Here is a 23859-nt window from a genome sequence, read left to right on the forward strand (position 1 = left end):
GACCCCATGGCTCGGCCACTGGCTTTCTCAGGACGTGGGCACACACGTGCAGGTCACTCTGGGCTTATTTCTCTCTGAGCTGGAGAATGAAATAAATACAGTCTGCTTCTGATCCAGCAACACTCACAGAGAATAGCGTCTGTTATGTGCCTGGCACTTCACTGGCTTTTTGCCAACCCATGGGGTGGGCTTCTCTCTCCTTTATGGGCATGGAAGGCTCAGAGAGGCCAAGCGGCTTGCCCAAGGTCACACAGAGTGGAAGTGGCAGATAGGTTCTGAGGTCAAGGGGACTCCATATCCCACCTGTTCCCCCTTCGTGAAGCCATAGACGGGCCTCAAGGATGGCGGCCTCTCCTCGTGTCTGAGTCATTTTTCCCTTGGCACCCTAATTTCGAGTTCTAACTCAGTTCTCTCTGAGGTCAGCCGGAGTCGGCTGGTGGCTCTTGGGAACAGAAGACATTAGGCTTTCTGTGGTGGGGGCCCCTGGCCCCCCGGCCCCCAGACTGCTGCCACCGTTTAATAGATTTCCTGGGGAACGAGTAAGTTGTTGCTGGTGTGGGCTCGGCGTTCAGCAGGAAGTCCCTGCAGGCCTGGAAGGTCAGTGTGGAGCGACTCAAAGGCGATGCTGGAGGAGGATGCCGGGTCAGTGCTGGCCTCTGAGCACAGCCGTGCTGCCAATTACTGCCCGGTCTGCTTCCTGCCACGGACGTGCCCAGGGCCAGGGCTTTGAACCCTGGCAGGGAGGCCAGCTTCCAGTAAACAACCCAGGGCAGTGGGCAGATTGACAGCAGAAATGCAGGAGGCCGGCCGGCTGGCCAGTGGTGCTGCTCACTGCTCCTGCTGGCAGATAGACAGGACCACGGTCCCCCTGGGGTCCCCACGGTCAGGGGACCGGGGGCTGTCAGCGTGTCTGGGCCTCACTGCTGGGTAGAGAGCCTCCTGCCATGTCCAGTGGGGTTTCTAGGCCATCGTTTCTGGGCCGCAGAAGATGATTTTCTTTCTGGGTGGGGGAATGAGCTTGGTCTGGGTCCCCTTCTTGGTCACCAGCCTGGGAGCAGGGATTTGGGGAGAGAACCCACAGAGGGACATCAGTGTCCTGCCTCTTTCCCCCCCGGGAAAGCCTTGGAAATATTCTGGGGGCAGTGGTGGCACTGCCAGGCTTTCCACCACCATTTTATTTGGCAGTTAAAGGAGGTGTGCTTGCTGCATAATTTCGTTTGTGACGTTCTGGAATTTGGAGATATTAGAAAGTGGTTGCCTTTATGAGGGGTTGACTGGAGGACACACGAGGGATCTTTCTGGGGTTGGTGGAAATGTTCCGTAATTCGGTTGGGTGCTGATTACACCTTTTTTGAAACCCACCCAACTGTATCCTTCAAATCTGTTCATTTTACTGTATGCAAACTCTACCTCAACCAGAAAAGAAATAAGATAAAGAAGAAAAAAGGGGATGCAGAGGCCTGGAGAACCTGGGGACAGACAAACACACACTCACACACACACACACTTGCAGGCACACATGCTTTTCCCTCCTAAAGTCAGGACATTTATTCCCTGCCTTTTCCTTTCCTCAGTGAAGTTACAAAAGAACACACAGATTTTCTTCATCTTTGTACTATAACTAATATCTTTCCGCATGCAAGGAGTAAATGAATGGGATGTGAAGTGAGATACCCGAGCGGGCTGGGGCCCTGTTCCTAAGCTGAAGTCAACTGGCCCTGGGCCCCTGGAGTGGGGCCATTAATTAAAGCACCAGCTGTTGATGCTCCAAGAGAAATAACTCCGAATGTCCACCCAGCCCCCGCCGCTTCACTTGCTGCCCGCTCACCTCCATCAAGTCCCCCCTGGGTCCAGAGGTGAGTGGCTGTTTCTGTGGCCCAGAGGGCTGGATGGACCCAGCAAGCGCTCCACTCCATGCCTGGAATATGTCATTGTGCCAGAAAGCAAAGATGATCTCAAACTGCTGGGGAGCCCATTTGAAACAGCTCCAACGGCTACATTTGGGACAACTGGAGATCCAAATGATTAATAACAAGAATGGATCATAATGCATAAAATTGAAAAAATATCCTTGATTTAAAAAAAAAAAAGACCCAGAGAAGTCAGGTTAAGGGAAAGCTCTTAGAAGAGTGCCAGCTGAGGAGGAGTAATAGAAACAGAAAATAGCATCTTATAATCAACATTGTAAAAACGGATTTGGGTAAAAATCATCAGCGGGTGACCATGCCATTGGGTCAGAGACCATTGGGAATAGGCTGTGTGCACAGTCTTAAAGAATCACCTGCAAATTACTTTTTAATTACAAAGAGAAAATGTTAGCTTTACAAATAGAGAAACCCAGCAGACCCCACCTTACCCAAATGATTAAACTTAACACCCCTAATAATGGGACAAGCCAATATCAGTGCCCCCTGATGTGGTGCCCCAAGAAAGGACACATCACTTATGAGGACCTCCTGCCAAAAATGCTTACCTGCCAAAATCATCAGACAAGTCCACATTGAAGACAATTCTTCAGAACGGGCCTGACCTCTTCATGAAAGACATAAAACAAGGCTGGAGACTATTCCAGCTTGAAGGAGGCTAACGAGTCATGGAGATTGAATTCAGTGGGGCTCCCTGACTGCATCCTGATCACAAAAATCATAAAGGTGATATTGGGGAGATTTACATGTGGACAGAGTATTAGGTAATAATCCTGAACCCGTATTACATTTCCGCAATGTGACAATTGTATTGTGGTTTTGTAGGAGAATGCCCTGGTTATTAGGGGACTTTTGCTGGAGTATTTATCAGGCAACTAAATTCAGTGTGTGGTCCTTGATGAGATCCTGGATCACAAAAATCATAAAGGTTTTATTGGGATAATTGGGGGAATTTGAAAGTGGAGTGAATATTAGATAGTGATACTGAATCCTTATATTGGTATTGTGTTTATGTAGGAGAATGTCCTTGTTTTCAGGAGATTCGTCCTCTAGCATTTAGGGTGGAGTGTTGTGTGACTTTCAATTGATTCAGTGGAGAGAGAAAGAGAGAGGGAGGGAGGGAGGATGGTTCATTGTACTACTCTTGCAACTTTCTGAAGACTTGAAAAACCTCAAAATATTAAAAAAGCTGAGAAAAAATAGTGCATAGATAGAGAATTAAAAAAAAGCAGAGGCTCAAAGAGGAAAATAAGAATGACCTGATAACCTACCAGCAAGGAATTATGCCTATTATTAATATGATTGGCTTTTTACATACATAATATACACCCACATACATTATAAAGTTGGAACCATATGTATTTCTGCCTGTTTCTCACCCTCCATCATAAACTATTTAGCCATTCATCTGTTGTTTGATATTAAAGCAGTTTCCAGATTTTCATTATAATATAGAATCTATTATAATATGCAATGTATATAATCCATTATCCAATATATATCCAATATAGAGTTCACTATAAAGTCCAATATGGTCTATCATAAATAGTGTTACAATGAACATCTTCACACACCTATCTTTGTCTGAGGATAGAGCCATAGAGGGGAATTTTTTTTTAAATTTATTTTTATTTTTGGCTGCGTTGGGTCTTCGTTGCTGTGCGTGGGCTTTCTCTAGTTGTGGCGAGCAGGGGCTACTCTTCGTTGCGGTGCGTGGACTTCTCATTGCGATGGCTTCTCTTTTTGTTGTGCCTGGGCTCTAGGCACATGGGCCTCAGTAGCTGTGGCACGTGGACTCAGTAGCTGTGGCTCACAGGCTCCAGAGCGCAGGCTCAGTAGTTGTGGCGCACGGGCTTAGTTGCTCCGCGGCATGTGGGATCTTCCCGGACCAGGGATCGAACCCGTGTCCCCTGCATTGGCAGGCGGATTCTTAACTACTGTGCCACCAGGGAAGTCCCTAGAGGGGAATTTTTGAGTTAGATATTCTGAGCTTTTTCAAGGATCTTGAACTACTTTTTAAAAAACAGCTTTATTGGGGTATAGTTGATATACAAAAAAACTACACTGCTTAGCATGAGAGCTGCCCTCATAACAAATTTTGAAGTGCACAATATGGTGTTGTTAAACCAGGTACTCTGTTGTACGGGATCTTGAACTATCTTGGCCAATGGCTTTGCAGAAAGTTTGTACCACTTTACACTCCCACAAGCAAATGTGAAAGTGCTCATCTTGTCACATCATCGGTAACACTGAGCATTATTATTAGAAAAAAAATCTTTGCTTGATTTGATGGTCCCGTGGACGAGTTTCCGTCCTCGTCTTGCTGGGCTGCTGGGACTTGGGCCATTCTCCCTCCGTCTCCAGCCCCCTTTCCCCATCTTGGCGGCTATGACATCATTCTCCCCAGTCCCTGCCTGCCTCCCAGCCTGCTGCTTCTCTCCATCCTTTGCCCGCCCCTCATCCTTACCTGCATGACGAACATTACCGTTCCTGGCCTCTGTCCCTGGCTCCCTTCTCTCCCTCTGCCCACTCTCCTGAAGCATCTCATTCACACTCGGGACTTACACAGCCTTCTCCCTGCTGTCCTGCACTGCTCTCCCCAGCCCAGACCTCCAGTGCAGCATATCCCACAGGGACCCGTGTGGACCTTCCCACCACCATCCATCCTGCCACCCGAGTCAGACCCCCAAGAACATCAACTCCTCCTTTTCCCTGCTCCTCGAATCTAACCTCTGACCACATCTTGTTTGACCTTCTGTAATATTTCTTGAGTAACACCGCCCTCGTTCAGACCCTCTTTCCCTCCTCCCTGGTCCATGTCTGTAGTTCCCTCCCGGATTGCGTGTTTCCAGAGTCTCCCTGTCCATTCCATCCTTGGCCAGCTGCCAGGTTGATTTTCACAACACACTGATGTGAGGTCCTGCCTGCCTTGGTCCCTGCCGAGTTTCCAGCTTCCCACTCCCTCCCATTTAATGCTGTCCAACATGCTTCCACGTGTCTGCTCAGACTCTCCTTCTGGAGCACCCATTCTCTCCTGCAACTCCAGCCAGCCAACTCCTACTCATCTTTTTAGTTTTGTTTACAATCCCATGTTTTCTTAAAAGCTCCCCTTGGGGAGCTGTCCTCTTTCTCTCCTTTGAGCCTCTTTGTACCCTGTGCAATTTCCATCAGAACCTCTGGTCCTTTAGCTTTCTTACATTTATTCCTGTATCCATTTCCCTTGAGGGCAGAGTCTTTGTGTTCCTGAGCCCAGCACAGTGCCAGACACAGAACTGGAGTTTGTTTAAAGGATGCCTGGGGCTTCCCTGGTGGCGCAGTGGTTGAGAGTCTGCCTGCCAATGCAGGGGACACAGGTTCGAGCCTTGGTCTGGGAAGATCCCACATGCCGCGGAGCAACTAGCCCCGTGAGCCACAATTACTGAGCCTGCGCGTCTGGAGCCTGTGCTCCGCAACAAGAGAGGCCGCGATAGTGAGAGGCCCGCGCACCGCGATGAGGAGGGGCCCCCGCTTGCCGCAACTACAGAAAGCCCTGGCACAGAAACGAAGAGCCAACACAGCCATAAATAAATAAATAAATAAATAAAATTAAAGGATGCCTGGATGAATGAATGAATGAATGAATGGGATAGCATTTGCCTCACTGTGGGAGGGCGTGGCAGGTCTAGCCCATGGTGAAGATGTGGAGCTAGATGTGCCTGGGAGGCATCAGGTGTCCATATTCAGAGGCTTGGCTTGAGGAAGCATCTGTCAGCTGTGGTCCAGCAACCTTCAGGGCACCTCGTTTTGGGTGACACACTCTGCTCAAACTCCCTTTGTCAAGTGGGAATCCCATTCTTCCAAGAGAGGTCACATTGCTTCTCTGCCTACACGCCTCCCATGGCTCCCCAGTGCCCTCTGGACAGGCCCAGATTCTGAGCCAGCCTACAAAGTCCTTCATAATGGGACGTATTCTCGTGATTTCCTTGTGACTTGCATACGTCCCAGATGGGAAGAAGGGAAGGATGCCCATTCTTGCTCACCATTAGCTGGGTGGGCAAACTCATGGCTCATCTCATCTGCTGGGGTTAAGTAGTTAAACTCCCACCTCAGGCCTCACTTGCAATGATTGTGGTTCAGTGGGTCTCGGCAGGGTCCCAGAATCTGCTAAGTGCCCCAGCAGAGTCTGGAGAGGGTGGGGGGAATTCACATTCGGTGCTGCCATGTGTCTGCCATGCCCTCCCACTGGAGCTGTGTTTCTGTGGCCTGTGCAGCAACACTTGGCACTTGGATGTTGTGCCAGCGCCCTGGAGCCGGGAGCAGCTGCTCTAATTCATGCAAAGGAAGGCGCCCAGGTTTGCCCTGTCTATTTATAGCTTATTTATGAAGAAGGAAAAACAAGGGCCCAGTTGCCTTAGCAACCGGGAGCATCATGGGCTGCTTTCCCTGCAATGGGAAGATGGCCAAGTCTCCTTGTGGGGGGCACCCCCGGATGTGTGTGTATCCTGATAGAGGATGGGGGTGAGCCTTCCAGGGCCCATCCCACGCTGGGCTCCTAGCAGCCTGCAGGTTGGGGGAGGGTGCTTGCCAGGGCCTTGGAAAATCCAGGCTGGAGCAGGGGCCATGCACAGCTGAACCCTCCATATGGGATGCACCCTCTGGTCTCCTGGCCTCAGTGCTAACCCCTGTCCTCCGGGTGTCTACCCAGCTGCCTCAGGCTCTCTTGGGAGCCGTTTCCTAGCTGTGCTCTGGTATGTGTCACTTAGGGCACTTAGCACAGTGAACTGGAGGTGCAGTTCCCAGACCAGCGCCCCTCAAGACTATGATGTGGCACAGAGCCTGGCACCAAGGAAGGGTTTAATAAATACTGAATGAATGAATGGATGAACGAATGAATGAATAAAATGCTTTACAGTTTACATTGCATGTTCTTATTTGGTATGCCCAAGGCAAGAGAAACATTGTAATGTGCTCTCATTCTATAGAAGAGGAAACAGATGAGAGATGAAGAGACCAGCCTCCAATCACACAGCTGGGAACTAGCTGAGTTTGCCTTGCTTTTGTTCTGGCAAACCCCCGGGAACATAGGAGCTTGGGTTCCAGCTGGACTATAATTGCCAGGGGTCAGGGAAGTGGAGCTGTGTCTGGTCTGGGGCTGGGAGGCACGTGGTTTGAACTGTGGCTCTGCCACTTAGCTGTGTGCCATTTATCCCCTTGAGCCAGTGTTCACTTCTCTGGGCCTCAGTTGCCTCATCTGTAAAGTGGGGCAGTGATACTTGGTCTTCAGGGACTGCCAGCTCCCTGAGGGCAGCACTGTGTCTGTCTCTTGATCATCTGTTTTCTGTGTTGGCACATTCTAGGTGCTTAGGGTGACCATGAGGCCCTGTTTATAAAGTGGTTAGAACAGGTTGTGGGGGGCATGCAGGGAATGTTGGTTGTTACTATATTATTAGGAAACTGAGACCCAGAGAGTCTGATGGCTCCCCTGAGGTCACACAGCCAGATCCAGAGCAGAAGTGGTAGCTTTACTAGTCAGTCAGTTTTGGTGGCACTGCCAGGGATTAAGTGGGACTGTGTCCATGCCCAGGTTCTAGACTGGGCTGCAGTCCAGGGAGCTGCAGTCCCAGGGGGCAGCAGTCATGTTGGACAGGGAGGCCGAAGCAGGGCCTCTGGGTGCTGGGGGTCTAGGGCTGCCCTCCCTCCAGCCCTGACCCAGGCTGAGTGGAGTTTCTAGGGCCTTGGACTGCGCGCCTCAGGGGCCTGGAAGCTGTCTGTCGCCCTCTGCTGGCTCCAGCTGCCTCTGCTGGGCCACCTCTAGAAGCCACAAGACAGACAGTGCCACCACCTCAGCTCATCTGGGTGTGAAAACCATACCAAAGAGACCCAGTTAGGAAGAGAAATGCCCCGGGACAAACTGAGATCACAAATCATTTCCACGTCCTTCCCTGGCTCCTCCAGCTCACACAGACGGCTTTGCCACTGTCCTCTGGGGGGCTGCAGGCTGCTGTGCTTCCCTTTGCTGCAGCCGCATCAGATTCATCACCGTTTCCTGAAAACAAATCGCTGTCAGGGCTTTTTGTTTGGTTTTGTTTGCTCCATACCCCAGGACTTCGCCTGTGTGTCCGTCCCCCCTGTCTTCTCACCCCACGAGCTCACACTCTGTCCTTCTGAGCCTCTTGGCTTCTGCAGCAACCCTCCTCCACCCAGCCTTGGCATACCAGGCTGTGAGTCTTTCTGGGGTCTTCTCTCCTCCCTCGGACTGTGAACTCATGAGGTGTATTCATTTCTTAGAGCTGCTGTAACAAAGTACCACAAACTGGGTGGCTTAAATAACAGAAACAACAGAAACATTGTCAGGAATTCCCCGGCAGTCCAGTGGTTAAGACTTCGCACTTTCACCGCTGAGGGCCCAGGTTCAGTCCCTGGTCGGGGAACTAAGATGCTGCAAGCTGCACAGCATGGCAAAAAAAAAAAGAAAAAAAAAGAAAAAGAAACTTATTGTCTCACAGTTATGAAGGCTAGAAGTCTGAAAGCAAGGTGTTGGTGTTGGCAGGGTAGGTTCCTTCTGAGGGCTGTTCCAGGCCTCTGGCCTAGCTTCTGGTAGTTTGCTGCCAATCTCTGACATTCCTTGGCTTAATCTCTGCTGTCACGTTCACCTGATGCTCTCCCTGTGTGAACATCTGTCTGTAAATTTCCCCTTTGAAAAGGACCTCAATCGTGCTGGATTAAGATCTACCCTAATGACCTCATTTTCACTTGATTACCTCTGTCAAGGCCCTATCTTCAAATAAGGTCACATCCTGAGGTACTGGGGCTTGGGACTTCAACATGTCAGCTTTGGAGGGGGGGACACAATTCAATCCACAACATGAGCAGAGGAACTCCATCTGGTTCACCTGTGTGTTCATTCCCTCAAAGCTGAGCCCAGAGCAGGCGTGAGTGTGATGAACACTGTGAAAGCAGCCCTTCATTCTATCGTTATTTACTGACCCTCACGGCATCCGGGGCACGTTGAATTATGACCGGTCCTGTCTAGGTCTTATGGAGTCGAGCCTCTCTCATCAGGAAGTGGACATCTCTAGAAGAGAGCCCGTCTTTTTACTTTTCACATTCACCAAAGCAGCAACTTGGTGACACTGGAGACACTCAAACCTCTTCATCAGTAGATTCCTGTGGGGGTGGGTGGTGAGGCCACATTTTCCTATGTCGCACAGAAGACCCAGAGAAGTAATGAAAAGGAATTGAACCTTTGACAAATATTTATTGAACACGTAGTTGTGACAGGCACGGTTCTGGGTGATTGGGATGCCATTCATTCATTCATTCATTCATTCCTAGAAACAAGCTTGACACATAGTAGGTGCTGAGCAAATAATTTCATTACATAATTGAATCATTTAAATATTTGCTGAATGAATAAATTAATTCAGCCCACAATTATTGCTGCTGTGATCTACTTGCTATGTAAGTTTGAGCAAGTTACTTTACGTCAATGAACCTTAATTTCCATCAGTAAAGTGAGTTGAATTACATAGCTACCTTTGAGGCTTGTTGGCAGGATGAAATGAATGTGCCATTAACAATAACAGCTATTTATGGAGAAGTTCTACATGCCAGGATAAATGCTCTCCACATACAATTTTCTTTTTTCTTTTTAAATTTAATTAATTAATTTATTTTTGGCTGTGTTGGGTCTTCGCTGCTGTGTGTGGGCTTTCCCTAGTTGTGGTGAGCAGGGGCTACTCTTCGTTGTGGTGCGCGGGCTTCTCCTTGTGGTGGCTTCTCTTGTTGCAGAGCACGGGCTCTAGGCACACAGGCTTCAGTAGTTGTGGCGCACGGGCTTAGTTGCTCTGTGGCATGTGGGATCTTCCTGGACCAGGGATCGAACCCGTATCCCGTGCACTGGAAGGTGGATTCTTAACCACTGCGCCACCAGGGAAGTCCTCCACATACAATTTTCAATTTTCACAGCAGCTTTTTAAAAAGTGAAATTAACATAACAAAAATTTCACCATTTCAAAATGTGCAGGGCAGTAGTGGCTTTTAGTATATTCGCAATGTTGTGTGACCATTACAACTACCTAATTTCAGAACATTTTCATCATCCCCAAAAGAGACTCTGTATCCATTAGTCACTCCCCTTTCTTTCCTTCCCCCCAATCTCCCAATAACCACTAATCTACTTTCTGGCTGTATGGATTGGTTTAGTAAGGACATTTCATAGAAATGGAACCATACTATTTGTGGCTTTTTGTGCCTGGCTTCTTTCACTTAGCACAGTGTTCTAAGTTCATCCCTGTTGTAGCATGTGTCAATGCTTCATTCCTTTTTACAGCTGAATGGTATTCTGTTGCATGGATGTACCACATTTTGCTTATCCATTCCTCAAGTTGATGGACATTTGGGTTGTTTCCATTATTTGGCTATTATGAGTAATGCTGCTATAAATATTTGTGTACAGGTTTTTGTGAACAACTGTTTCCAATTCTCTTCGGTATATAGGTAAGAGACAATTGCTGGGTCTATGTTTAATTTTGAGAGGAACTGCCAAATTATTTTCTGGAGCAGCTGCACCATTTCACATTCCCAGCAGCCACGTATGAGGGTTCCAATTTCTCCACATCCCAGCCAACACTTGTTATTTTCTGTCTTTTTGATTATAGCCATCTTCGTGGGTGTGCAATGGTATTGCACTGTGGTTTTGATTTGCATGTCTCTAACGACTAATGATGTTGAACAGCTTTTTTTACAGGCTTCTTGTTCATTTCACAGCAGCCTTTTGAGGCAGCTATTATCCCCATTTGACAGCAGAGGAAACAAATTCAGACAGTTGAGAGGACTTGCTCATTGCAAGGAGGTGGTGGAGCTGTGCCTGGAACTTCATTGTCTCTGTCTCTGAAGCTCCATGTAGTCGAATTAGCAGTAGAAACCGCTCTGGTCTGGTGGGCAGGAGGCCTGGTCTCTGGTGTGCCCACCTTCGGTAAGTCCTTTCCCCCCCGCTTCTCCGGGTGTCAGTTTCTCCTCCTCGCCACTTGGGGCGCTATACTCCAAACATCTCCAGGCTCCTCTAGGAGCCCCTAACTCGAAGATCCATCACCCTAGCGCGGAGTTTCCTCCGCCCCTTCAGCCCTAGGTCGCCGGCGGCGCCGGAAGTGCTTGGCTCTTTTCGTTTGCTCCCGCCCCCGGCCCGGAAATACTTTTTCGGGAAGATGGCGGCTGTGTCAGTGTATGAGCCACCGGTTGGAGGTTTCTCTTTCGAAAACTGCCGCAGGTATGGTCATGTCCCGGGCCGGGTTCAGGGCGGGAGTGGGAATGCGGTGCCGGGGTCAGAGTTGGGTTGCTGTCTGAGCCGGGAAGTCTGAACGAATGGTGGAGGGCGGGCCCCGCGGCCCGCGGCACTTGTGACTCAGGGGAATTAGGGCCTGAGCGTGTTTCTCCTGAGGCCGGGTCGGCTTTTCCACTTCCCCAGCGCACCGGGACACCCTGCATCTCCGGGGTGGTGGTGCGGACCCTCTCAGACGCTCCTTTCGCAAAAAAGCGGGACAGTAGTCCTGCTGTTGGGAGGAGCCAGTGAAACAGATGGGCTTGAAAGCAAATGCTAGTAGTTTTTGCTTCTCCCGAGTTCCCTATTAGAAACTCTTTGTGCCATTGCGGCGCAATGTGGTGCCTTTCAACGCTTTATTCTCTCATTTGCTCTCAGAAATGCCATCTTGGAAGCCGATTTTGCAAAGAAAGGATCCAAGCTTCCAATGGCCCGGAAAACTGGGACAACTATCGCAGGGGTGGTCTATAAGGTAAGCCGGGACAGGCTGAGAGCAGCAGTGTCAGCTAATTTCAGGAACCAGGCCCCTTGGCCTCTTTTACTTCTCTGGGCTGTGTGAGGAAGGGCACATCTTACAGAGTACTACATCAGGAAAAGCTCCTTTAGGAGAGACTATGTCAGTTTTGTGCACTTATCGGCAGTTTATATTCTTTGCTCACTCTGCAGTTTTCGACAGGAAGCCAGTTTTCTGTCTTAAGTTACTACTTTAGGAAGCAGGATGATGTAGTGGGAGAAAACAAAAACGTTTAACCATTTAGCTTTTTTGCTGCCTCTAACTTGGTGGGCAGGTCCCTTTCCTTCTCACAGCCTCACTTTCTAATCCATCAGGTGGACATAATAACTCCTGATTTAAATTGTTGTAAGGGTCAAAAGAGATAACTGGTTATGGTTGTTAAAGGTAAAGAGTGACATCTTTTAAAAAGAAATTGACAGACGTGGCTATTTTAATGGAAAGGTTTCTGCATCTTAATCCAGACTTTTCTGATATTGGCTCTGTGATTTGTAAGGAATTCAGTGAATCTCTGAGCCTCATTTGAAAACAGGAATGATAGTTCCTGCTGCCTACTGAGGGTTCAACCAATAATGTTTATTAATAAGCTTTTGAATGCCGAAAGTATAGCACAATATTTCAGTGCGAGGCGGGGTGGTTGGGGGAGCAGGGGATGGTCAACATTGTTTTTCCTAAACTAGAGTAGAGAACTGTGGTTTGTATGTGTGAAGTTGTTTTAAAGTATATATTTCTTAAAAATAGGATGGCATAGTTCTTGGAGCAGATACAAGGGCAACTGAAGGAATGGTTGTTGCTGACAAGAACTGTTCAAAAATACACTTCATATCTCCTAACATTTAGTAAGTATTGATTAGTTTGAATAACTCATTTTTAAACATGTCGGGGGTAAAATTGAATTTACTCTTTCTCTCGAAAACCTGTTGTTCAGCCTGTATTTTCTTTCTGTCTCCCTTAAATGGCATTTCCATCCATCTGAGCTAGCCATCCTCAAGTCCTCTTTTTTATTTTAAAAAATGTGTATTTATTTATTTATTTGGCTGTGCTGGGTCTTAGTTGTGGCACCCTGACGCGTGCGGGATCTTTAGCTGCAGCGTGCGGGATCTTTTAGTTGCGGCATGCAGGCTCATAGTTTCGGCATGCGGGATCTAATTTCCTGACCAGGGATCAAACCCAGGCCCCCTGCATTGGGAGCACAGAGTCTTAACTGCTGGACCACCAGGGAAGTCCCTCAAGTCCTCTTTTTGCTTTAGTCTTCAGTTCATTTGGTACCCAGTTCTGCCTTCTGTGTGCCTTTTGAATCCACTCCCTTCTCTCCTTCCCTCTACCAAGGCCTTACCTCGGATTCTTTTTTCTCAGCTGGATTATTGCAGTTGTCATTTAAATGGTCTCTCTGCCTTTGGCCTTTTCTTTATCTGTATTGTTCACGCTTCTGTCATATTGGGTTTTGTAAAACACAGATCAAATTATGTCCCTTTCCTGTTTAAAAACTTTTCAAGAGATTTTTCACATTTCCACACTGTTTTCAGGGTAAAATTGAAACTAGCATGATATTCAAGGTCTTGTACAATTTCACAGAAAGCTTACCTTTTCATCCTATTTAGCTGCTATCAGTCTATGTTCCAGTTATACTTGGGCTGTCCCTATTTCCCTCATGTCCCTGTTGTCCGCATGTCCAAGCTGTTTTACCCTTGCTTTTGCTAGCCCGTCTGCTTAGAAATGCTCTTTCTTCTCTGTATAGTGTTTTTATTCTGTCCTTCCAAATTCAGCTCAAATGAAACCTCTTCTCAAAGATCAGAGTTAACTGCTCTCTCCTCCAATTTCCTACAGCATTTTCTACCTGTGCTACTATATTGTATTATATGTCTGCTCTACTCAAGTTTGAAATCAAGTGCTATTACTGTGTCATATTTTCTTCATTCTCAGCACTTTGGAATGACTGGTATCTAGTACTAAATACTTGGTAAATGTAAATTGCAAGGCTTTTAACATTCCTTGCTCTTTTGTACAACTTGGATATTTTCTAGGATCAGTAAAATGCACACTCTGTTCAGAACATAGAAACTAATGATTTGAAATATTCCACTGGGCTACAGAAAATATATTTGCATATAATTAGATGTGCATTCTTAACTTTATGTTTGTTTAAGCTTGGTTAGAGCAGTTACAGTGCAGGTATACTCCAAAACATCTCTCTATGTCCCTGAACTTTGTGGAAGTTTTCCAAGAAGCTCCACTTCTAATTGAGCTCTTTGGTAATTAAATTTCAGCTACGTTTCTAATTGTATTTTTTAGTTGTTGTGGTGCTGGGACAGCTGCAGACACAGACATGACAACCCAGCTCATTTCTTCCAACTTGGAGCTCCACTCTCTTTCCACTGGCCGCCTTCCCAGAGTTGTGACGGCCAATCGGATGCTGAAGCAGATGCTTTTCAGGTAAGGTTCCAGGATGGGGATTTCTGTAGTATTTTTTTCTCATGTCTTAGATTTTCAGCCAAGGGAAGCCTGGAAGCTCGAGAAAAGGCATTAAGAAATACACATTTTATTCTAGAAATCAATTGTTACTAAAAAGACACTTTAATTTCATAAGGCTTTTGATAATGTATTTGAATTTATGGGGTCTGGGGTTTTTTTTTTTTTTTTTTTTTCATGAATGAATCACATGTGACCAATTGAGTCATTTCCTGAGGCTTAGGATATTGCTGGATAAAAACTTTTTTGTTCATAGTAAGAAAGAGCTGGAAGGAACCTTTGAGTTCTTCTTGTGAACACACACAAGCACAAATGATGGTTTTTTCTCCCTTTTTTAGGGGCAAGGTAACAGTGAAATGAAAAGTGATTATTTGTAGTTGGCTGTAAGTGGGTAGAATAGCGTTACTATTAACCAGCATTTACTTGTTTGTGCCAGGCCCTGTGCTGAGTGCTTTATGCATGATCTCACTTTATCCCTTTAACTCTGAGATAGGGGCTATTAACATCTCTAATTTGTAAGTGAACAAACTGAGGCTTAAAGAGATGCATTCGTTTGCCTCACCTGACGTTCACTCTCTGCTGACTCCCAGTGTTCCTCTTAGCAGTTCTGTTTCTCTTTAGTCCTTAACGACCACATCATCACCTTGTGTTTGTATAGGTCCAGACAGTTTTCACATTTTGAGTCCATTTCCTCATTTGCCCCTCGTAAAGAGAAGAGAAGCAATGTAGTATAGTGGAAATAGCCTGGACATTTAGTCTTGGGTTGGAATCCTGGCTTCTCCTTTTGTGACCTACCTTAGCGTTAACAGATTCTCTCCTCTCTCCTTCCTTATAGAATGTGTATCATGATACCTTTTAAAAATATTTTTAAAAGTTGGTCAGAGGCCTTTATTCTGGTCCTCATCATTCATTAAGCAACCTACACAAGACATTTTCTTTATCTCTGTCCCAAGTGGTAGCAGCTGCATCCAGGCCTGTGAGAGTTAAAGGGGAGCAGGAACAGAAGGCAAAGGTTGTAAGCTGGCAGCTCACAGGCCGTATTCAGCTTGTAAAGAAATTTCATTTGGCACACATAGTGTTTTAAAAAAAATAGTGGCAAATAATTACAAATTGGGAGCTTTGAATTTAAAATATGGATTTCCAGCTTCTTCTGACAAAAGCTCATAAAGCGGGCGGTATGTGGGACTGAGTGGCCGTTGTTGCCTTTGGAAGTGGGAGCATGTGTTCTGGCCTGTCAGTCCTTGCGTGGCTCACTTCTCTGTTTCCTGCCTGGCCCTTGCCTTCCTGTGAATTTGCAGGTCTTCGTCTACAAGGGTAGCATGGCCCCTCAGCTCTCAGGAAGTGGATATGAGGTTTAATATAGCTGTGCAGCAAGGCCGGTAGAATAGTTCCCATTTTACAGCAGAGGATACCAGGGTTTATGAGTCATATGGGCAGGAAGCCTAGTCCATATCTACCCAATTCCTACTCTGGCTGTACTGAGCCTTTATGTCAGTGATTTCCATTTATTTATATACATAATCATCATCCTAATCCTGGAGAATTATCACCTATCAAGTAAATTCTTCCAGTGCAGTGTGAGAACTTGTTAAAGCACATCTGTTGTCAAGATAACTGAAGACATTTGTGATTTTGATTTTAAATGTAAAGCTCCCTCTGGTGGTTTGTGTGGTGCATTACATTTAAAACAATTTTTAAACATAAAATTGCAGTAAATATTTCAAGATTGCTTGCAGTGTCATTTAGCATTTAGCTAAATCTAGCAGATGTTTGTGTTAATCTCTTTAGAATGTTTCAGGAATTCTAAATTCTCTTTTTTCAGTGTTTTATTATCTTTAGTTTAACATACTTTGGAAAAGTTAAATTTTATCAAAGTTTTGAGAAGAACACAAAAATTTAAACCAGGATAATTATGGTTCTTTATGTCTTTTGACATTTTTGTTGAGTTACGTAAAGTGGGTCACTAGTATAAGAGAAAAAAGCATAGGATTTGACTTTAGAACTTTGTTTCAGATCCTGTCTACAGTGCTTACATTTGTGTAACTTTGGGCTGTTCACCTCACCCTTCTTATCCTCAGTTTCTTCCTCAATAAAATGGGGATAATAGTTCTGTCTCGCTAACTTTTGGGGAGGAAATGAATAAAGAAACAAGGCTTATGCAGTGCCTAGTACAGGGCCTGATACATAGTTAGATCCTCATTCAGAGGCTGAAAAAAGAATACAAGGTGTACTCTTGCTGTTTTCTTCCCCCTGAATAATCTATTTCCTTGTATGTGAATAAGTGAGAAAAGAGGATTTGATAAACAGAAGTGGACGTCTTTTTCCTTACTTAAGCAGTACTTTTATTTTACTTCTGTGGTGGCTATAGGTAGAAGATATCTGTGATACTTGTTCCTTCTGCGCATGGAGCCTTCTTGTTGAGTCTAGCAGAAATCTTTTTTTTTTTTTTTTCTTTTTGTGGTATGCGGGCCTCTCACTGTTGTGGCCTCTCCCGTTGCGGAGCACAGGCTCCGGACGCGCAGGCCCAGCGGCCATGGCTCACGGGCCCAGCCGCTCCGCGGCATATGGGATCCTCCCAGACCGGGGCACGAACCCGTATCCCCTGCATCGGCAGGCGGACTCTCAACCACTGCGCCACCAGGGAGGCCCAAGCAGAAATCTTTGATATACTATTCTGTATTCTGGAAACTATTTGAATATGTAGAGGCTTTAAAATTTTATTTTATTGTAATTTTTTTCCTTACAAAAGTACTATATATTCATTGTAGAAAATTCTGAAAATACTGTAAAGCTCAAAGAAAAAATAGGCGAGAATCACATTTTGGCTGGTTGTATATACTCCTAGACTTTTAAATTTATTTATTCGTTCGTTCATTCACTTGATCATCCCTTCCTCCCTTCCTTCAGTATTATAAGTGCATGTTCACAGTAAAAAAGCTAGAAGATATAGATTAAAAAACATAGAAATTATCTGAATTTCTACCACCCATAAGCAGTCGGTGCTAACAGATTATGGTACACTCTTCAGGGTTTTTCCTATGTTTAATAATACATATTTTGTTCTGTAAAAATGGGATCATAGTTGTGCTTTCTATCCCATATTGTAACCTAATCTTTTCACCTCCCAGTGCCTCTTCAATAGTTTCCATGTTGGAGTATTTCAAAAAGAAAACCTTTTTATAAATTATTATAAAAGTAATGTACGATCATTGTAAAAAATTCAGACACTATAGAAATGTGAAAAGAAGCAAGTAGATTTCAGCTGACACTCTGCCACTTAAGCACATACACTGTGAATCTTTGAGATCTATTTTCTTAGACCTTTTATACTAGGCACGTATACTCATGCATGTATTTGCAAAAATGGAATCCTGCTATATGTGTTGTTTTGTAACTGACCCTGTTCACATAACAGTATATTGTGAATATTGTTCCCATCAGTAGACGAGCTCGGCATCCAGAGATTTTACCTTGAGCCCGTGGAGGACTTCTGGAGACCTGTAACTCTCCTGAAATAGAGAAAAATTTGTGTGTGTACACTTGTTATGGGCGAGGGTTCCACAATTTTAATCATTTTTTCCGTGGGGTCTGTGCCCCCAAAAGTTTAAGAACCATAGATCGGTATCCTAATTTTTGTTGGATCACAGTAATCTGTTTTATTAACCAATTTTTGAAGATTAACAATATCGCTTACTTTAAGGTGTTTAAGGTATTGTAAGGTATTCTGCCGATCCTTTGGAATATAGAATCTTTAGGTACTTGTGTTATTAATTCTTTAAGTTATATTCTAAAATAAATTGCTAGAAGTAGAATTGCTGGGTCAAAGGTAGGCACATTTAACATTTTAATATATATTGCCAAAATTGTCCTTGAGTAAGATTACCATTGGTAGTGCATGAAAAATGCAGCATGGTTTTTAACGATTGTGTAGTGTTCCATTGTATAGCTGTATTAGTTTAGCTAATTCTGACTGTTTCCACTTTTTTAGCATCATAAACAGTTACCACAAAAAACATTCTTATGCATTCATTTCTGCGTATTTGTCCTTTTATATCAATAGAATTAGATTCCTGGAAACAGAATTTCTGGATCCATTTTTAAGGATTTCATTGACTTGCCAAAATATCTTAGACTCTTCTAAAGGCATCAAACAGATTATGTTTTAGCTTGGAAGGGAACTAGCTGGTTATTAATTGACTTTAACTAAACAGCGTGTTTGGCAGGCAGTTGATACAGTGGGTCAAGCACTGGGCTGGGGTTGGAGTGGTGGATCTGGTGATTCTGGCTTCTCATCCCAGAGCGCTGGGATCTAGTCTTGACCCTTCTGCTAGCTCATGCGGCTAGGGACCAGTTTCTTCCCTTGTCTGGGCCTCTGTTCCCTCTTGAGGCTGCTTTTAAAATCCTTTCCTGCTCTTTATTTTTTCACTTATAAATGAAAGATTTGAAATAATAAATTGGTAATCAAGGGACACGGGAAATATTGGACTCGACCTAGAGCGCTTTCTGATGGGTAGCTATATCTCAGACAGTCTAAAATTATGACTTTGATTGGTTCTTGTGTTATTTATATCAGTTTTAATGATTGTATCATTAGGCAAATTCAGCATGTGTTGGTTTCATTTTTCTTCCCAGAGAGCTAAAGGCTCGCAGTGGAGAACTTTAAATCCAGCATGTTTATCTAGCATAGCAGTTCTAATGGTAAAAAATTGAACCAGATACAAGGAAAGCAATCTGTAGAAGCGAAAACCAACTAAGTAGAGGGTCCAAAGGAACAAATACGTGCAGAATTAAACAGAGGTGGGGGTGAGGCGGAAAATGTATTCTTGCCCATGTTCTGAGAGATACAGTTTTAAACTGTGGGCAGGAGCAATGGGTTTTATATAGGCTGTCATGGAGTTACTTCATTCACTTCCCTGCATGATGAAATACTTCTTTCTCTTACTCAGTATGAGCTCATATTTGTCATAATTTTGTGGATTTATTCAAGGGAAAGGTGTTTTTTGTTTTTTTGTTTTTTTTGCGGTACGCGGGCCTCTCACTGTTGTGGCCTCTCCCATTGCGGAGCACAGGCTCCGGACAGGCTGGCTCAGCGGCCATGGCTCACAGGCCCAGCCACTCCGCAGCATGTGGCATCTTCCCGGACCAGGGCACGAACCCGTGTCCCCTGCATCGGCAGGCGGACTCTCAACCACTGCGCCACCAGGGAAGCCCGAGGGGAAAGGTGTTTTGACATTAGCTATTTTCCTATGAGGCTATGGTGAGGTTGATAATTTGAACAGCTTTAGTTTAGCAACAACTCACTGTTGACTTGGAAGGGAGCTTATCTGCTAAACACAGAGAGGTATGATGGGAGGGGTGCTGATGACCTTTGGAGTAAGCCAAGCTTGGCTCTGAGGCTTAAAAATGTCTTTTGGTTGGTTTTCTCTTCTCTACAATGAGAATTATAGTGTCTTCTTTTGAAGGGGGTTGTGAGACTAAGATTATGTAAGGCACATGGAATGCCTCACACAATTTACAGTTTTTATTGGCTGATAGTAGATGTTCAAGTATGTTGGCTCAATTCCCTATTTTTTCCCCTTCAAAACAGTAATTATTTAATGAAGCAGTAGTAGTGTAAGAAAAGCTTTTTATTGTCTGACTTCAAATACAACTTTCGGTTAAGTTATAGTGATGCAACGTAGACTCATTTTTGTTTTTTCTTATGCATACTCTGATCACCAGGTATCAAGGTTACATTGGTGCAGCCCTAGTTTTGGGGGGAGTAGATGTTACTGGACCTCACCTCTACAGCATCTATCCTCATGGATCAACTGATAAGTTGCCTTATGTCACCATGGGTGAGTGTAATGTTTCCCTGATGTTTCAGAATCGTCTTATTTACTAAGGTGGTCTCTTAAAGTTGGTTTATTTCCTGATAGAGGACGCAGTGCAGTACAGTGCTTTGATTCCTTCTACAAGTATTATTGAGTTCCTCCTAGGGATTAGGCCCTGTTTTATGTGCTTGGGATATAGCAGTGAACAAAATTTAGATAAAGATTCTTGCCTGCAGGAAGTTTATTTTTTAGTGGGGGTGGACAGACCATAACAGCAACAATTATAAATATATTTATATGTTAGAAAGAGATAAATAGTAGGAGAAAAAAACAATGCAGGTGATATTATACTTCAGTTATGCAAGATATTACCTTTGTGGGAAACTGAGTCAAGAGTGTACAAAAATGTGATGTATTATTTCTAACATCTGCATGTGAATTTACAATTATCTCAAAACAAAAAGCTAAAAAATATTAATGCAGTGCAAGGGGACTTGAGAAGGTTAAAGTAGGTTCATGAAGAAGGTGAGGTCTGAGTGGATGGGCCTCCCAGGCAGAGGGAAGGCTAGAGTGGAGGCCTCACTGGGGGAATAGGCCTGGTACAAGCAGAGATTATTTTTTTTAAGCTAGAGTGACCAGAGTTCCTCTTTGCCGCTTAATCTCTGAGGGATCCTGGGCATATAATTCCTCTCTGAACCTTGATTTCCTTACTTGTGAAATGGTATCAGTAATACCTACCATGCATACCAGGTTATTTATAATGATTAGAAATAATGTGTATAAAGCATCTGGTCCAGTGCCTGGCCTATAAATAGTAGCTACACTTTTTAGATCAGCCTTGTACATTTGTATTTTAGCTCTAAATGCTAGATAAGAGTACTTTTTTTTAAATGACTAAAAAAAGTGATAAAATTATATTTAGAAGAGTTGGGAGTTTTGAATTTAACTTTCATGCTAAATTTCTGAGTGAAGTTGCATATGTCCAGGGACTTCCCTGGTGGTCCAGTGGTTAAGACTTCACCTTCCAGTGCAGCGGTTCGGGTTCTATCCCTGGTCAGGGAGCTAAGATCCCACATGCCTCGCAGCCAAAAAACAACATAAAACAGAAACAATACTGTAACAGATTGAATGAAGACTTTAAAAATGGTCCATATCAAAAATAAATCTTTAAAAAAAAGAAAGAAATTGCATTTGTCCAGTAACTTGAACAGGTCATTTGTAGCTGGCGTTTTTCCAGCTGTTGTTTTCCTTTTGCATTTTTTGTCTTGGTATCTTGGCTCTGCAGAGCCAGGGATAATGGCTGCCTTGAATAGTTTGGAAATTCCTAGCTTGAGACTTTGCTCTTCCATTCCGTGTAATACACAAGCCTCATAAGATTTGTATGCAACAGATGTTCCATGTTTGTGAGAAGAATGATTTGTCCCCAGATACCGTATGGAATAATTATTTTAAAATGAAGATACTTAACTTTAGAATTGCTCTGAATTGCTTTGTTCCATTTTATTTGTTATTTCCATCAAAGTACTGTTTTTATTTTCCCCCGTTTGATGCCTTTAAATGGTAGTAAAGGTAGAATAGCCTTTTCTATTAAGTAGTTTCATTTCTTCTTTTTTTTATTAAAAAAAATTACACACTTGCAGGAAAGTAACAAAAATGTACAATGAATAGTCATATATACACTTTACTCGTCTTTGTCAATTGTTAACATTTTACCACATTTTTGCTCACTCTCTCATACATTATTGTTATTTTTTGGTGTATGGAACCATTCGAGAGTAAATAGTGGACACCATAACCCTCTATCTCAAAATCCTTTAGGATGTTCTCTTACATCACCTTGATAAAATCATCAAAATCAGGAAATTTAATATTGATACAAAGCCTTTTCATTTTTAAGATGGAAAAATTGAATTGGTTTCTGTTGCTTTTGAACTGTAGTAATTTGTCTTATGAGCATAATCCTGAATTTAGGAAAAGTTGTTGAAAGTGAGTAAAGCAGATTTGTGTCTGCTCATTTCATTCCTGCAACTCCACTTTGTGCTCTGTCCTGGCTGACAGTGATCTTGCTTCCCTCCAAGTCCAATGTGAGTCCAGGGTGATGGCTCCACAGCTTTGATTTTATGGCATACTTCTGCTCAGAAATCATCACTCTCCACAGTCTGGTTTTGCTTTCATAAGAGATTAAGAAGATTAAGAAGAGCAAGACATCAGTAACACCTGATTTTAGATACACAAGTAAGTTGTTACTTTGAGGTTTAGTTTGTTTGTTCATCTGTTCATTTATCAACTATTTCTTGAGTGCCTTCTGTGTAAAAGCACTGTAGCAGGCTCCACAGAGAGAGGTTGAATGTCTGGATCCTTAACCTCAACATATTCCCAGTGTAATGGGGGAGATAGCTGTATAAACTGACAAGGGCAGTAGGTACAAAGGCCATTGGAGGCCCAAGGGAGAAAGGGTCTAAACTGGAAGATTTCAGGGAAAGCTTCACTTCACTTGAGCTGAATCTTCAAAGAAGGATAAGTTAGTTTCATTCATTTATCAGATATTTATTTAGCATCTGCTATGTGCTAGGCACTGGGAATATAGTGGTCAACACAGCACCTATCCTCAGAACTTATAACCTCTGCGGGAGATAGGAATTAAGTAAATACACATTAATCTAAAAGAATGCACTGTGCTAAGTGCCCTGGAGGAAAAAAACAGTAATAAGAGAGAATACAGGAAGGAGCATGTGGATAATGGGTGTTTGGGAAGTCCTTACTGGGCAAGTGACATGAAAACATTTTCTAATGAAAGTAATTTATGAACATGACAAAACATTCAAGTGGGGGAAAATATTACATGAAAAGTAAGTCTCTTTCATATTTCCCCAAAGTAATCACTATTAAGGGTTTATTGCGTTTTTTCTCAGAAAATGTTTTATGATCCACCTATATATATCTCTGTCATCTGTCATCTATCTGTCTATCCCTGTTAAAAATACACAGCTGAGGTCATGCTGTAGATACTGTTCCATTACTATTAACTTGTTTTGAAGAAGTTTTTGTATCAGTGCTTGTAGATCTATATCAAACCTACAACACCACCTTCATAGAATTGTATTACATGTCTCTACCATGATTTAGTGACCCATTCTCCTATTGATGAGTATATGTCTTGGTGTACTTGTGTAAGTACATCTGACAAATTGCTAGTAGTGGAGTTCTGAATTAGGGTGTGTTCATGTATTGCTCAGAATTCTCTGTTGTAATCATTAGAATCGCTGGATGATTTAGGAAAGGGGGAATTTTTATTTTTTAAAGGATAATAGATGGCTCACAGAATAGCTAGGAGGGCAAGAACTGGGTTTGGGGCCAAGAACAGTTTCAGAAATAATGCTGCAGAATGGGCCATTGCAGGCAAAGGCAGAGTGCTGCAGGCCACACTGCTGGCCCAGCTGGCACAGACCCTGGCTCGCTGCTCACTCTGCTGCCCTGGCTGCCTCATCTGGAACTGAGGCTTTCTGCCATCTCATTCACTGTCCGAGAGTTTCTTATAGGGAAGGGTGGTCACTGTCCGAGATTCCTTATAAGGAAGGGTGGGTGCTTGGTTGGTGATGATTGGTGAGGCTCAGTCATCCGTTTATAAGGTGTGGGGGGCGGTTCTCCAGACATAGAAAGGAAGTATAGCTACTGGGCAGCCCCCAAAAGTGACAGATGGCTGGTCATACAGTGCATTTTACCTTTTGAGAGCTGTTGCCAAATTGCCCTCCAAAAAGATTGTACTAGTTTGTATTCCACCAAGAGAATATGAGAATGCTTTTCTCTTATAAACTCTCCTACTTTGGATATTCTTGCCAGTCT

At 44.1% G+C, this 23859-nt stretch overlaps 1 protein-coding gene across 1 annotated transcript in view; it reads left to right on the top strand.

Annotated features, from left to right (window-relative positions):
- Positions 1-11065: 11065 nt before the first annotated feature.
- The window catches only part of PSMB7 (proteasome 20S subunit beta 7), a 57892-nt gene continuing 45098 nt past the window's right edge, over positions 11066-23859 (top strand). Inside the window, exons 1-5 of the mRNA XM_081238385.1 lie at positions 11066-11172; positions 11602-11695; positions 12476-12573; positions 14027-14167; positions 19925-20040. Of these exons, the coding sequence (XP_081094511.1) occupies positions 11111-11172; positions 11602-11695; positions 12476-12573; positions 14027-14167; positions 19925-20040 (511 nt within the window). The 5' untranslated portion in view covers positions 11066-11110. The remainder of the gene's footprint in view (positions 11173-11601; positions 11696-12475; positions 12574-14026; positions 14168-19924; positions 20041-23859) is intronic.

Source organism: Mesoplodon bidens, assembly GCF_964165515.1.
Source record: "Mesoplodon bidens genome assembly, chromosome: 6".
In the NCBI taxonomy this organism is placed as follows: domain Eukaryota; kingdom Metazoa; phylum Chordata; class Mammalia; order Artiodactyla; family Ziphiidae; genus Mesoplodon; species Mesoplodon bidens.